General features: G+C 37.0%; 1 protein-coding gene across 14 annotated transcripts in view; it reads left to right on the plus strand.

Annotated features, from left to right (window-relative positions):
• CLIP1 (CAP-Gly domain containing linker protein 1) overlaps window positions 1-16,356 on the plus strand; it is a 73,348-nt gene that overhangs the window by 21,409 nt on the left and 35,583 nt on the right. For 7 of the 14 annotated variants that reach the window (XM_030023825.2, XM_030023828.2, XM_030023829.2 and 4 more), the window contains exons 4-9: window positions 6,594-6,718; window positions 7,802-8,018; window positions 11,197-11,394; window positions 11,770-11,873; window positions 14,036-14,096; window positions 15,258-15,290. In XM_030023825.2, the coding sequence (XP_029879685.1) occupies window positions 6,594-6,718; window positions 7,802-8,018; window positions 11,197-11,394; window positions 11,770-11,873; window positions 14,036-14,096; window positions 15,258-15,290 (738 nt within the window). The remainder of the gene's footprint in view (window positions 1-6,593; window positions 6,719-7,801; window positions 8,019-11,196; window positions 11,395-11,769; window positions 11,874-14,035; window positions 14,097-15,257; window positions 15,291-16,356) is intronic. The other 7 variants (XM_041126210.1, XM_030023833.2, XM_030023834.2 and 4 more) reach the window with 2 other exon arrangements.

The following is a 16,356-nucleotide window of genomic DNA, read 5'->3' on the forward strand; positions in this document are numbered from 1 at the left end:
TTCTTCTGCAAGTGAAGGTCTGTGTGATAGCATTGTGTCTGTGTGTCTATTGCACATATTAGCTCTTTTGCCCACTTAGGCCTTGCTTTTGAACTTGCTAGTCAACTGCAACAAAATTGGGTAGAAATGTAGAGGTTTCGAAGATAAGTTCTTAACAAGTTTCATGGAAACAGATACGCCCAGTGGACGGTAGAGAACCTAACCACCGATTTTGGAAAAGCTGCAATTTGCCTTCACAGATACTTGCACATCAGAGAATCCACATGATCAAGGTCTTGTCTAAATACTGTTTGTTCCCATCAATAAAAATAGCTGTAGTCACTCTTGCATTTTTAGATCGCAAAGTCACTTGACCATAGTATCCAATGCCACAGGAAAACTGACATCATTAATCCTGCTATTCACAGAATTGCTGGTTTGAAAAATCTGAATTAGGGAGGCAGGTTTAAAGTTTAGCAGATACTCTAGCACTCTTCCAGTCATGCCTTGATCAAGTGTCGGATGTTATGCAGATATTTCTAAAAGGAAATAGGATAATCTGAAGCTAGACTGTCTAATATCAGGAAGAAAAAGACAGGCAAAAACTGACAGAGGAACCAGATGTTGACAAACTAAAACATGGCAGTTTTGTCAAACATGTTTTAATTTCCTGCTGTGAAACTATAGATTTAATGAAGAAAACTCTGTTGTGTGGTGGGATTTTTTTTTTTTTTTTTTAATTTTGAATACTATCTAACAGTCTAACTTCAAAATTAGATTGGACTTCATTGATATATTTAAGAACTGGGCGGTGGATGCCAAACACCCACCCCCATACTCCCCCCAAAAGTGGCTTGCTTGGTACCACCATTGGATATGGTCACTAGTGTGGTTTTTCTTTGAGCTAATCTGGTGCTTTGATCCATGCTCTGGAAGTAATTGTAAATCATTCCAGATTAAATCTTCAGATAGTCAGAGGGGTAAATAACAATATGCATGGAGCAGTCCAGGGGGACTTGTTCTTTCATCTCCAGCAGGCCAAGCTGTTGGTTGCATTTTGCATTCAATGGCTGAGTTTATAAGCCTAAGAATAAGAACATAAGCTGTGTTACAGCCATGGGCAGCTGTCTGCTGGAGAGAGTAGTGACTGAAGAAGATCCTGGAGCTAAAGGTACTGAAGAGGAGTTCATGGGTTGATATGGCAGAAGGACCAATGAAAATACATGATGCTCTAAGTGGTGCTAACCATGCTTTTGGTCAGTACTCAAATACTGTATATAGTTATTTGAAAAGCCCATTGGAAACATTGGCGAGAATTCAGAACACAACTGCAAAATGCCTCAAGCAAGAGAAAATATCTTGCAATAAAAGATTTGAAGAACTCAATCTGTTTCATTTATGAAGGGAAAAAATGAGGTGTCTTGCTTAAAACATGTGTGTTCCTGCATGGTGAATGCCAGTTGCTGAAGAGCTCTATAATCTTCCAAATAAAAGCATAATGAGAGTCAGTGGCTAGAAGCCACAAATTTGTTTTATTTCAAATTTAAATACGTTTCTAACAATGGAGTGATTAACTATGAAAATAGACTGTCAGTAGAAGCATGTTTTCTGATGGATATCAGCTCTGATCTAAAAACATCAACACATACAGCTTAGCTCAGTACAGTTACAGGGTTAATTACAGATGTAACTGGCTGAAATGTAAAGACCTGTTTCAGGAGAGCCAGAGGAGATGGTCTAATGGTTCCCTCTGGCCTTGAATGGGTGAACAATCAATTAAATACAATTGCTCTTGCCAGCTGGAAATGGTTCCTCTAAATTTTGAGAAACAAGAGAAAGAAGATTCTGATTAGATCCCAGGTCTTTCAAAGGCCGTATTTGTTTGTCTGAATGTTTTTTGCTTTTTCAAGTGGTGTGTATTATGGGTGCAAATGGGTGAAAATGCCCAGTCTATGTGACAAACACAGAAATACCCAAGCAATGCTTTGCAAGAGTCACTATAAATAAGTGCTCAGGCAGAAAGGGAGACAGAGCAATTGTTATTCATCTTTTAAATCTGCTCAGCTGGTCTGAGTAAGTGATATTGTTACACTGACAGTTTCAGACAGGGGCTGTCCTCTTTTCAGAGAGATCTGTATTTTTCAATGAATACTGTTTAAATAGCAGTCTCATTTTTTTTAGACCATCTCTTTTTTTTCCTGGATTACACTGTTTTATTTGTTTCCTGCTTCTACTTATCTTTGGAAATGCAGTTCTACAAAGGTTCTCACAAAGTTTGATGTGCTCATCCCGATATGCTTTCATCAGGAAGTTTTTAACTGCTTCAGGTTTACAAACCCATTTTGCTACTTCACTTTGCATTGCAGCAAATTAATGTAGGTTTAGTTGTAATTTGATAAATGGAATTTAATCACTTTTCCCATGTGTTTGACATAACACTAGTGAATTCGAAGCAAATTTCCTCACCCCACAATGACCCGTAGCCTAACCTAGATTCTCTGGCGTATTATTGCTTTATATTTTACAGCTTGACTATACTGAGTGTGGTAACTGACTACAAAAAGGTCTGACAGTTCTTTTCTCTGATCTATTATTTAGTGACCTGCCTTAGCATGAATGAAGGTCATGGAAAACTCTCTTCGTGGTAGTGATGCCCCATTTCTCCATATAACTTTTAGAAACTTTTTAATAAACCTTTTTTCCTGTTTCTTTTAGAAACGGCTTTTTTTCTTTTTAGTCCTTCGTGCACTACTGGGAAGTATATCTGCTGGCAAATGCAACTAGTTTTTTGAATTGGGTTTTTTTACATTTTTTGCTATAATTCTTATAATTAAAATTTTTAATAATTTTTCTAATAAATGCTATAATTCTGTAAGTACCAATTCTTTTTTCATAGTGATATATACAGTTTAGTGTAATCATGTCTTAATCTTTTTTTGCCCTTTAGACCATTAAGTGTAAGTCTGTATATGTACAGCAACTTTGATGCGTAGAAAAGCCTTTACCATACTATGTTGTACAGTAGCACCTCACATTGTACTACCAAGGGAATAAGTGATTATTTTATTAAATGCTTTCAAGGTAGGTGTGTTGTCACATGCAGAGTACTTAATTGCAGCTGGAGATAAATATATTGTTTGAGGCAGATGTCTGTGAATGATTGGAAGTCTTCAATATATTCAGGCTTTATAGAGCAATGCTGACCCTGTCTTTAAAGCTGAAGACTTAGCAGACTTTTGCTTGAAACAGAGCTAAACTGCATATATAGACCTTCGTCGATGCCTCAGTGTACTCTGATTCCTACTACTGGTAAGGATACGCATTTCAGTATTTGCAGAAAGCAGAAATGTAGTAGCCAGTTATTCAAAGAAGCTTGACTAGGTTTGGAAAAAAACCAAAAATTCTGTGGCATTCTTCCTTGCATCTTGTTTTAAAATAACCCTGGTACCATGGTTACAAGACTAGTCACATTGCTGTTTCTCTTGGGGATCTCGTGTTGTGCATCCTCATATGTTCTTGGGATATGAATTCCTCCATTTGCTCACTCCTGGGCCTTGGGTTGCAATCCCATGCAGATACAGTGTATGTGATTGCTGTAGCAGGTCCAATGGGCACTGGTCATTGCCAAAGCTTTTCTACTGGATTGTGTCTCCTGGTTTGTGATTTGGATGCAATGTCTTCAAAATAAATGCCATACATTTTTTACTTAAATATGGAAGATGAGCAGGGCCAAGGTATGAAACAAAAAGGAATGAATATTCTGTACTCAAGTTTAATCTGTATTATCCTGGAGCTAGCATTACTTACCTAGAGGTTTATTTACAGTTTGAGTTGGAGGGAAGAGATTGCAACAGTTTTTCCTGTCTCTGGGAGTCTTTGCATGTAGTCATCCTTTTCCACTACCGAGCTTCAGATAGCTCTTATCTTGCTTACCCCACATACCTTCCTATGGAAAGGTTTTGTGTGGTGCGTGTTTTGGTAATTGACTTGGGTTTTTTGGCTTTTTTTGTTTGGTTTTGTTTTGTTTTGTTTTTTAATAAACAACATAACTGTGCAAAACAACCACCACTCCACAAAACTGCAATAAAATTCCTTGGCCTGGCTAAACAGTTCTGTAAAGGGCGCTGAGGAATCCCTCTGTGCAACCACAAACCTGACTATTGTCTTTGAAGGAATGCTCCTTATCTAAGCTATTGTTCTAGCTTTCCTGTCTAATTTATTTAATGGGGTTTTTTACAGCCTTTTTTGATTTAACTGTTTATTCAGGCAGACAACAGTACAAAATTCAGTAGGGAAACAGAACGCACAGAACTAACTAGTCTTTTCACCTACAGATATCTTCCAAATTTATCTTTAAAGAAAAAAAAAAACAACAAAAAAAACCCCCAAACTGGCTAGAAAAGGAATAAGGAGAAGGACAACTTGGAAGACCTAGTATGGACTGATAGCACAGACACGTGCATGTTTTTCTCTCACACTGCTTAGTTAAATTTTAGTGTTTGTATTTAGGTTAATTATATTTATCCTCTAGAAAAAGTAGATCATGTCTGTGGGTGAATAACGTGTTGACTTAAAGGATAGTTCTTCCCAGGAAATACTTGTAACAAATGTTATATATTCCCTCTTCACCACTGTGCCACAGAGATCTGGATTCCATGTGTCTCTTTTGGCTGGTTACGATTCTTTTTTTTTTTCCCTAAGACAATACTCGTGCTTGTTTTTTGAGAGGGGAAGTTTGTCTGTTCTCTGCCAAGAACACCAAATACCAAACCTTCTACTAGTTACTATGTTAGGCTGAGTCATGATAACTGTAAACTTTGTGTATTTTTATTCCATGAAGAGTAATAATTTGCTACAGTGTCACTTAAAGCAAGAGAAAAGGTGATCTGCAGATTAGACGTTGTTTCAAGACTGCCTCTAATGAGAGCAGTGAAGGAGGCTGCCACCTTAAATATGCACAAAAGATGTCTCTGTCAGCTTTCTTATTTTAGTAATATCAAAAGAGGTTAATTATTCTTCCCTGAATTTCTGAGGTTAGTGTAGATTACGATTTTTTTTATTTTTATTTTTTCTCACCAGCTGAAGCCTTGTATTGCTAACAGAGCTGTTGGCTCTGGGAAGTTGAGCCAGAAGCTAGAGCACAAAATGTGTGTGGCAGCTACTGTGCACTAACTTAGTACTTTGTGGACACTTAGTGCTCTCGTGCAAGATAATGTCCTCCATTCCTAGATTCCTCACAGTTAACCTCGTGTGAACACTTCCCAAATGTATTAATATGAATTATCTAATGTACTGTGATCCTGCACCTTAATTTATGGCACAAGCAGCTGCTTGTTCTCTAGTTATCCTGGAAAGTTCCCCCCAAGAAATAGAATGTGTAATGTAAAAATTATATGAAATCCTAATTTACTTTTTAGTATATAAAAAGGAAAATTATAGTCTTTGTGTTAGCAGGTTACATCCAAGCTCTCTGCCAAGGCTACAAAATATTCCTCATTGTGTTACGTGTGCTGGAAAACACAAGTGGGAAAAAAAACCCCAATGGCCCTGAAAATGTCCATGTTGAATTCAGTGAATCTCTTGAAGAGGTTTTCACTAACATTTGCTTGGTTTCTTAATGCTAGATACAGGCTGAACAGATTTGCACACAAATAGGACACAACATATTGTCATTCTGACCTGCGAGAATCCTGCAGTTCTGGCCTGTGGCCCTTCTTGGCATGCTTCTCAGCCACACTGAACACCTTTTGCTTCTTCACATAATTTAATTCTTCCTTCCCCTGGGCATTATGAAAAGCTGTATCTTGCAGACATTGCAAGTAATTGGAATGGCTGCAAATACTTAATATTATAAGTTTGAAAACAACTGATTTCTGGTCTTCCACTTAGGAGTGTTTGTTTTTTGGTTGTGGTTTGGCTGGTTGGTTTGTTGGGTTTTTTCAAGTAAAGGTGAAAAAAAAATGATTCTCCCCTCCCCAAGAATTCAAATAGCTGTTTGCATCTACAGTTTTGCAAAGTGCTGTGCATCATGCTTTATATCAGTCTTTTAAATGCAAGAGGGCTGTACTATTGTAGTTTATCTGAACTATTCCTTAGAGAAAATATGAAAAACTTTTTTCTCATTTCATTTCTTTTTCTTTTCCTCACAGAATTAGAATAAGAAATAAGCGGTTCTTAGAAATCCTTATTTGCTGTTAGAAATTTGGGTGAAACGATAGTACAAATCTATTGCATTCAGTACGCTGGTTATACTGAGTCTTCTTAAATGTATTTTTAATCTTACAGCCATATCAAGTCACCTAATAGAATTGTGGACTTCAGTCATGACAAAATTCCTGAATACCAAATTGGACAGAACTAAATGCTAGGGAAGTGATTTTTGGTTTGGTTTTGGGGGGGGGGGGGGGTGTTTGTTTTTTTCTGTAAACAATTTGGTTGTAAAGATCTGTTCAACATTAAAACAAACTTATAGGCAAAAGAATATGCAGCTTGAAATAAGAACTGGTCACATCATTAATGTGCTTTGTGAACATGATTATGCTGAATGCTTTTTCATTATGTGGTATTTTAATTTGGAAATGCAGTAAATGCAGTTGTGTGTCTTAATGCTTTAGGTTGGTGGAACAAAAGCTGGAGTTGTGCGTTTCTTGGGAGAAACTGACTTTGCTAAAGGAGAATGGTGTGGAGTAGAACTGGATGAACCTCTGGGAAAGAATGATGGAGCTGTTGCTGGAACAAGGTTAGTCTATCGTTGGATAGCAGCCATCTTAAAGATTTTGCTTTTTTAAATATTTTACATGAAACTTTATATCAAGGGAGGGAGGTAGGCCGTAAACCTGACTATCTGCTGATGGTGTGGGGGGATCGTTAGATGCCGATTTGAATATATGACGCCTACACGTATCTGAAACTCTGCATCAACCCCACATTCATGGGATTAGTTGATGTCTCCTACTTCCGTGTGAGTTTTATTCATAGACTGGTAATGGAAAACACAATTTCCTGCTTTTTGAATGTCTGCTCTCCTTGGTTTCTCAGCTGGGAATGAATGCTCAGTTAAGAAAATATCTCTGGGTTTTTAATAGCTGAAATTAAGGAAAATCTTCCAGGATTACAGGAACTGAAAGCTCCTATACCAATAGTTGCCTCATTATAAAGATTGGGAATGGTATAGCTGCTTCCTCCAATAAGTCACGCTTAGAAAGCATTAATCCACATGACAATTTAACTTTCTTTCTCATTTGGTATAAGGAACAGTCCTTTAACTCATCAAAAAGAGGTTTTACAAGGATTGTGCCACCTTAACATAGGTGATCACAACTTAAAATTTTAAGTGGATTTTGTTTATGTATAACCAAAGATATATGTTCTGTATAATCAAATATGCATACATTTATAGGTATGTGTGTAATAAAAATACAAAACTACTTGATTTAATTAAAATCTGATTTTTATTTTTAACTCACTGCTATCACATTTGCTGTTGGCAGCTCAGAGGAATGTATCGAAGAGGAAAGCTATGCATGTTAAACTTTGAATCTGAATGGAATTTTTAGGAAATGGAGCTCTAGCTCAAGAGTTTACTCTGAATTTCTGAAGTCTGATATAATCAGGCTGTTTCAGCCTCTCAAAGTCCCCTTTCCAAATCTAGTGTTAAAAAAAAAAATTGCAGTCTAATATAGATTAGCTTGTCATCAGCTGTTACCCTGTCCTTTAATACTTTTAGACTATTCATCTAGCATTTTTTGTGAAGCCATACTGTGTATCTGAAAAGACAGAAGTTAATTTAGTACTCTCATCTGTCTGCTTTGCTTTTTTAAAGGTATTTTCAGTGTCAGCCAAAATATGGTTTGTTTGCTCCAGTCCACAAAGTTACGAAGATTGGATTCCCATCAACCACACCAGCTAAAGCAAAGACAACTGTGCGAAAAGTGATTGCGACTCCCACAGCCCTGAAACGTAGTCCAAGTGCATCTTCCCTGAGCTCTCTCAGTTCTGTGGCATCTTCAGTAAGCAGCAAGCCAAGCCGTACAGGACTAGTAAGCTTCTTTTTCTATTGCATGCTTTACATTCCCAAGCAGGAATCCATGTGGCACTTCCCTGTGGTCTACTTGCATAAATTGAGAATAGAACAGATCTTGGGCAGAGCACAATATACATTTAATTGTGCTCTCTTTCATTCAAAGCATGCATGAAGGAAGGAAATCTTAACTAGCCCTGAAGAGTAGTGGAATATTTGAATATTTACGCTTACACAGTTAATTCAGGCTAACTGAGTTATTGCAATAAGAAAGGGGCTTGTGATGTCAACAAACTGAAAAGGCATCAGTGTTCTCTGACTGGAATCTCCATTTAGTTGTTAATTTTCCTAGCACTACCTCTGTCATATGGGGTTTGTGTTTGAGGATTTGGTATGCACTAAAGCTTCCATAGATCAAACTTGTTTTATTAAGCAGGAAGCTTCAAATTGTCTAAAATGTAAAAGGCTTTCTTTTACTGTTAAAGAGATGAGTCAGCTGAGAAATACAGAAGTAGCAATTGTCAAGTCTTTGCTGACAAGAAGCCTCTTTCTTTTCTTTTAGTTTTGGTTTTAATCCTATGAATTCATAAAGGCTAAATGTTGCAAAGTACAGTGGCTCAGGTGAATTCTAACACAGTACTAATTCCGCCTAATACACTTACTATGGATTCTTTTAAAGTTGCTCTGTTACATAAGTGTCCTAATCTTGGGTTGCAGCAGTAAAATGGAAATCTTCTGGGAAAGCTGAATTTTAAAAAGTCTCTCTTTTATGGCAATTAAAAGCATAGAAATAATTGGTTTTTTTCCACAGTCACCCTAGATTTTTCCTTTTTTTAAACCAAAGTACATAAATACATCTAATTAGGAAGAGATCACTCCCACTGATCTGGAACTGGTTAGCTGGCATACTGTCCCACTGACCAGCAGGTGCAGATGACTTACCATAGTCCTTCAAAACTGAAGCAGATTACAAGCGAACAGAGGTCAACAGTTGGTCAGGGCAGCAGGGTTAATACCTTATCACAAAAAGCATAAGGGATTTTTATTTGGCACAAACAGTGGGACTTTATTACTTTAGCCATTCTGGAAGTTGCACTTCTAGCTGCAGAGTGCCCCCTAGTTTGAAATCGGTGCACTGACATACGGTACTACCTCAGGTTCAGGGCAGAACTCATGAGCTGATGGTGAAAGCATTAATATGGACCTCTACATTTTATTCCATATGCTATGATATTCTAAGCAACAAGAGAATACAGTTACACATTGTAAATGTCTACAATATATTTTCTTATTTTGCCCTCTGTGTTGTGCCCCAGGGCTTTTGCATGTTTTGGGCCATAAAATACAAAGCTTCTGTAATCCATTTTTTCTAGAATTAAAATTCCAGCTTTCTTCCAACTCTCTTTCTTGGGCAATGTGAGCATTTGGTTGCCATCCAAGTTAAAATAATTCTGACACTTCTTTAAAAGTTAAGCTGCTGAAGACGCAGGATTTCCTGAAATCAGTTTTGACACAGCAGACTCTTATTGCTCCAGTTTCTAGGAAAATTATAACTTATCTGGAAATTACTGGGCTCCTACATAGTCTTCTCAATTATTCAAGTCTGTTGCTGTGTTCTTCTTCCTGTGTAAGAAAAGCAACTGTCAAAGTAGGTGATCTAATGATTTAAGAGGGCTGCCTGTTGCAATTTGTATTTATTGCCCAGTCTGAACAAAGTTGATGTATCTCTGGATTCTTTTGGATTTCTTTTGGAATCAGGAGTTAAGTCAAGTTTGATTCGAAGAGCTAGAATTGTTAAAAACCAACACATTCTGGAATGAGATATCTTCTTGAAACTGAGAGGATCTGAAACAACTAATCTAAGCATCAAAGTGAAAGATGGTTTATTCTATCTCATACCTTTTGAGTCACTTGATACAGCATTTGCAATGGATTGTAGACGTATCATTCAAGGCTGTGGGTAGACAAGTTAGTAAGATTGTATAGCAATCATGGTAACAGTAGGGGAAGTGTATTTTTGTGATGACAGGAGAATATGTCCATGTTATGCTTTCTCTTGGGGATGTTGTCCAATGCCAGAATTCCAGGCTGTATATGGCAACTATTGTTCAACATTTTGATCTCTGAAAGGATCATGGAAGAAACATGCTCCTATTCTTGTGCAATACTATTAGACAGAGCTAAAGGTTAATGTACAGAAGAGCAAGCCTTTGTTTCTTGTTTTTTTTGGTTTAAGTAAGGCTTTAGTTAAGATGTCATTCTCATTTAATACTTAGACATTTCTGAGCTGTTAAGCATAAAGTCGGTTTTTATAAGCTGTATCAGATTTTTTTCGTTCAGTTTTTGCTGTTTTCACAACTCTTGTCTGCTTCTGTTACATAATTTCAGTTTATTTACTTTCCCTTCTAGCTCAAAAACTCTTGAGAAAGTAGAAGACAGGGCCATGCTGAATTTTCACTGACACTGGTTCCATTCAGTGGAGCAGAGATCATGCAAGGTCAAGGAAAACCCTAAGGATTCATTTTAGCTATAGTTCTCCAGACTGATTCATTTTTACTTCTATTCTTTAAGTTTAGTCTTTCAGATTTTTTTTCCAGAAGTAATTTAATTCCAAGTCATTTATGTTTTAATCAGATATTAATTGTTCTTCTTCACAAGTTTTTACCTGTAAGGCTGGCTTTTTAGGTCAAGGTAAATGCTTTTCATCCTCGATGTCTTATTGCCATAGTAGAGGTGCAAAATGCTAGCTGTAGTTCCAAAAGCATTTGATAGAGCATTTGGAAATGTTATACTGTTGCTGGTGACCCAAGATGATGACTTTGTAACTAGAGGCACAATGTTTTTAACTTGTTAAAAGGCTGCCTTTCTTTTTTTGATGCAAAAAGATGCTTAGAAACATAATGAGCTAGCCTTTGTGTGAATCTACTAAGCAAACCTTCAATTGAGGCTAGCCTTTTGTTTTCACTTCAACCCTTCTGTCTCCTACACACTACCTGCTGATGGCTACAAAGCAGTCTTACTACATGTATATGGCCATTGTTAAATTCTAGAAAATAAAGTAATTTAAATGTAAAAGGAGAGGGTACAGTAGGTCACAGAAAGCATTTGCTTGACTAACCCAATGTTTGTAGAGTCTGGAGGTATCCCTTGTTTTCACTTGATACAGAATGATTTTTTAACTTACTTACTTTGTGAAGTTGACAGAAACATCTTCCCGGTATGCAAGAAAAATATCTGGTACCACAGCCCTACAGGAGGCACTGAAAGAGAAGCAGCAACACATTGAACAGCTCCTGGCAGAAAGGGACCTGGAGAGGGCAGAAGTTGCAAAAGCAACCAGTCATGTAGGGGAAATAGAGCAGGAATTAGCACTTGTTCGCGATGGACATGATCGGGTAAGAGTGGTGTTGCTGTTCTTAAAATAGAGGCTTTAAGACAATTGACTTAATTTCCAAAATTGTGTTCTCTTATTCAAAAGGCCTGGGAGTAAGAGATGGTGTTCTAAAACTAAAGTAGTCCATACCTGTGAGATCTTCCTTGTGGGAGCTTTGACTTGATGAGATAGCAAATCTATTTCATTTAACTAATTTTGGTTGAACTTCTCCACACATCTCAATAAGCGATGGTTTTCTTTTATTATATGCATATTTGAATATTATAACATTCCTGTGCCTTGGCCTATCACTTTACCAAATTGTGATTACTGAGGTATAGATACATAACTTGGAAAAAATTTCCAAGATTTTTTTCTTATTCTTCTTGCTAATTAGCATGTACTGGAGATGGAAGCAAAAATGGACCAGCTACGAGCTATGGTGGAGGCTGCTGATAGGGAGAAAGTGGAGCTTCTCAATCAGCTTGAGGAAGAGAAAAGGTAACTGAACACTGTCTTTATTAGTATAACTGTTAATAAACTTTCCATTAAAAGCAAATGCTGTGGTGACTTTGAAATATGAAACAAATTACAAATAATGCAGATAGGGATAATTATTCTATAAAATCATATTGCAGTTTCTTAAAATTAATACTAAAAAAGAAACTCTTAAATTTGGGGAGGGAAAGGCAAAGAAAGTGGACTTTTTTTTAGAAGCTGTAACTATTGCTTATAGCTTAATTTCATGCAACTCACTCCTTTTATAATTGCTTTCTGTTATGAAGGATTTTATTCTTACTCATATGAAATGAATGGATCATGCCTGATCTTCTTGAAATACTCTTCTTCCACTTCAGAATGAAAATTTTTATAATCTCATTTCCTGACAGTGCTAGATTAAGAATTTACAGTTTAGTTCTCTTGTGAATAATTTATTACTAGTAGTCATTTGCTTCTAGTTAGGGTTTGTCTCTTACAGGAAGATCATCAAAGCCATTATTTTAATTGCCTTTTGTAACCACTTGAAGAAAGGAACTGAGATTACCAAATAGGTAAGGTGAGGTTAGGAAAGGAAATAATCTGGTAAATTGTTGGGACAAGGTTGGGTGAGGAAATAATTTGATAGACTGTTTTGGTGGATTTGGAATGCTTTTGAAAAGTGAGAGTCTATTTAGAAACGCATTGTGAGTCTGCTGTGTAGGCTTATGTGTGCCCCTGAAATCAGTCAGATGTCAACGTAAAACTAGAAATCAGAGATGAGAAAATGCAATGGTGGGGGGGTAATTCCTTTACAACTTTCAGGCTGCCTTCTTATGGGACCCACTCTAACTGAATTTTCAGAACAAGCAGTAGAGTTAGGTCTGGAATTATTTGTTTATTTTCTATGAAAAAATGCGGTGGGTTTTTAAATTTAAAAAAACAAACAAACAAACAAAAAAAAACCAAGCAGCTTTGCAACACCTCCGGTAGCCTGGCTGTGGACCTACTTTTGCTGAATGCCAGGTCAGTGGGGGGCTGTTTTACCGCAATCCTCCGTGGCCTTGAGCTCACCTTCAGCATGTTGCTAGGCAGCGTGGCAGTGCTGCTCTGTGCCTGCTACCCATTTGCTGAAGTGATATCCTGCAGCCGAGAAAACATTTCACGGCTTCGGCGGTGTAATATTTCTCCTTCCTCCTAACCACTGTAGACTTATTTACTTTGAAAGTTCTCTGTAATACGTATTCAAGTCAGTCTCAGCAGTGACTTGAAGTCAAATAATCTTTAATTCTCTGTTTCCCAAAGCATGTTGGTGAGACCCACTTCCAGTAGTAAGTTCTTGCTGTCCTTTTATTTTAGACATCCATCACTTGTAACTCCCTTTGATGCAATGATTTCTATGTTTGTCAGCCAAGCTGCAGGCACCAGCAACGTGTGTAATTCAAGGAAAGATGACATGCTTGTCTATTCCTTCGCAACATCTTAGTGTTGAAAGGATCAAGGGGAAAAGGAAGAGATCTGGCCCCCTGTTCACTGGGGTATACCAGACTCAGGGGAAGGAAGAAATAACTGTTTGCAAATTTTAAGTCAGACAGTAGCTTCTCACTTTGGTCTTCTCATTCTAAGACTCCTGTATGAGCAAGGCAAGCTAATGTTCTTGCTTGCGCTCCCATTCCGCATCTTGCGGTTCACGTTGACACCTAACACATTTGTCTATGCTAGAGTTTTGACGCAAGTTGACGAGCACGCTTCTAGAAAGCCCGTGAGTTTCTTGGATGTGTCCTAAACTAAACTGACTGTTTCTTAGGTGAATGATAGAACATGTAGAATGTGAGATCAAACTGTTCATTTAGGTCCCCTCTTTTGAGGATGTGCAGAAGGGTGAAAGAATGAGATAATCAATGATGACTTAAAGGTTTTCTTTGTAACTCATCAGAAAATGCAACAAAATACTTCCTTTGTAGAGCTGCAGGAAGACTGATGCCTTACTTTGTCAGTGGGTGTGTCTTAAAGACAGCAGCTTTCCTGTTCTCTGATGCTTCCTGTGAGAGAATTCTCCTTAATGTTTCTTGCAATTTTCTGGTACAATGAGAATGATGTCACTGTAGTTCTGATTTCCACTGAAATGTTAGCTTGAAAGCATTTTCTTTCAAAGTTATCTGAATTTTAATTAATTGTCCCCACAGGAAAGTTGAAGACCTTCAGTTCCGTGTGGAAGAAGAATCCATTACCAAAGGAGACCTAGAGGTAAAATATCTCCAGCTTTGTAAACAGGATATATAGTAGGACACAGAAATGCTGTCAGTTCAGATTAAGTGTACTACTGTTCTCTAAAACAGAAAGGCAGGAATGGTTAATAGATGCAACACTGGTCCAAGCATATGTAAAGCACATGAAAGTGATTCCCAGTTCTGCAGTCCTGGAGTAAGCTAACAGTCCTGAAACTACAGGATTGCACCCTTAATTCAGTTACACACTTTAGCAAGGGTTGTACTGTGAAATGGCTGTAGTTGTTTAAAGTAATTAAATTAATTCATAGAAAACCCTACTTTTTGATACTTTACATTATATCTTACTAATGTTTCTGAAATTGCTTAAAAGTAACCACCAACAAAAAATCATTTTGAAGTTATGACTTTGCAAGTTAATATTTATGCCTTTGAAAATTAATATCGAAGACTAGTTCTGTTTGTCTTCAATCAATTTTTTGGATAATCCCTGTGCTTTCCTTAGGGAAGATTGATTACCAAAGAATGTTTTGTCCTGAGAGCCATTGTACACAAAATCTAAACAGCAGTTAATGTGTGCAATTTTTATCTTTCTACTGTTTGTATAACTATAATGCTGGGCTAAACCACAGTATGTTATTACACAATCAGAATAGGAAACATTTAATGAAGGATTACACTCTGATATTTAAACCCTGCTAATTTTTATCCCAAATTTCAAATTAAAAATCAAGATCCTTTTTAGTTGTTCTACTCTGTTGTTGTCCAATCCGAAAAATCTTAGAACTTCTTGCACAACATAAAGTACAAACTTAATTAACTTGTGTTCCTGTGAACCATTTATGATCAAAGTGCTAGCCTTATGAAAATTATTCATTTCATATAACATTTCTTTTATTTTAGTCTTCCATTCATTTTAAGATACCTACCTAGACTCTTCATAGAATGCTCCTTTTATTGCTTAGTTCATGGAAAGTTTTAATTTTTCATTTTTTGTTAAATCAGTCGGTAGTCATGGCAAACCATCTTAAAGACTCTGGTTTGTCAAGCTGCATAACTTCAAGAGTTTAAACTGAATTCAAGATAATGAAATGTATCCTGTTGTTTGTGTTGGAATGATAGTGCTAAGTCTGCAGGTGAAATATTTTTGTTTGTTTGTTTGTTTTAATTTTACTGATAGCGAAAGAGGCAGATTTCGGAAGACCCAGAAAATGTAAGAGGGCACTTAAATGTGCAGAGATGTCCCATGTTAACAGATTGTGTGCAGAAAATGCTTATACTTATTCACTAACTGCATAATCTGTTATTGAAACATTGACTCTAGTATTTGTGTGCATGTTGCTTTCAGAGCAATTACAACATTTATCAAAAAGAATGTGTGTAATGACTAAACGTTGTAATCCCCATTAACTGAAGAGAGGGCGAATGTGTCATTAGAATTCTTTAGGGTCAAAAACTTTGCAACTAATTGAAGAGTATAGGAGCTTGTAGAAAATGACTGTCCAGGATCTTGAAATGTCTTTTATTTAAATGTAGGATTTTAGTTGCTTTCTTCACAAAATTCTGCATGCTTTCCTATGAGCTCCTACTGCTGTTCAATAGATGTAGTATGCAATTAGCAGATTAATTTTTCTGAGGAAAAAAAAAATCGGTATGTTCCCCACCTCCCCTTATTTTTTTCCTTTTTTTGGCGTGAAATTTTAAGGGGAGAGATGATTAAAAATATCTGAAGAATTAGTGTATAAAGCTGTCTGTTTTTACTGTATCTTCATGTAGCTTCTCTTTGAATTATGTAGGAAAAATATATGCTACTGGATAACAGAAATTGCCTTACAAGACGTTTAAGCAGCCCTCTTGCTTCCATAGCTCAGAATAGTGGAATTTAAAAGCCCTCTCTTTGATTGGACTCAGGAAAATTTATCCCAGGCTGCCTCCTCTGCTGCATCCCCAGCCAAGATAGGAAGTTCTCAAGACTAAAACTGGTTTCCTGCTGTGCATTCTTAGGTGTTCCTTTTGCGAAGCTACTTCAGCGATCTGGGTCTCCTCTATTCTTCCAATCAGGCTCACGGTGTGTTAGAAGTAAATCTGCATGTGCCCTTCCTTTTTCTTGTTTTGTGCACTCCTTGTTTAATCCTATCTTTACTCCTAATTTCCCTATTCTAATTTTTCCATAAAAAATTGATATCTTCACTCTCTAAAGGAGAGAAGTGGGTGATCACTTAGTTTCTAGGCTAATGCTTCGTAATCTCAGTCATGCTCTGTGATTGTTATCCCTGCAC

This window comes from Aquila chrysaetos, chromosome 9 (assembly GCF_900496995.4).
Source record: "Aquila chrysaetos chrysaetos chromosome 9, bAquChr1.4, whole genome shotgun sequence".
Taxonomy (NCBI): Eukaryota; Metazoa; Chordata; class Aves; order Accipitriformes; family Accipitridae; genus Aquila; species Aquila chrysaetos.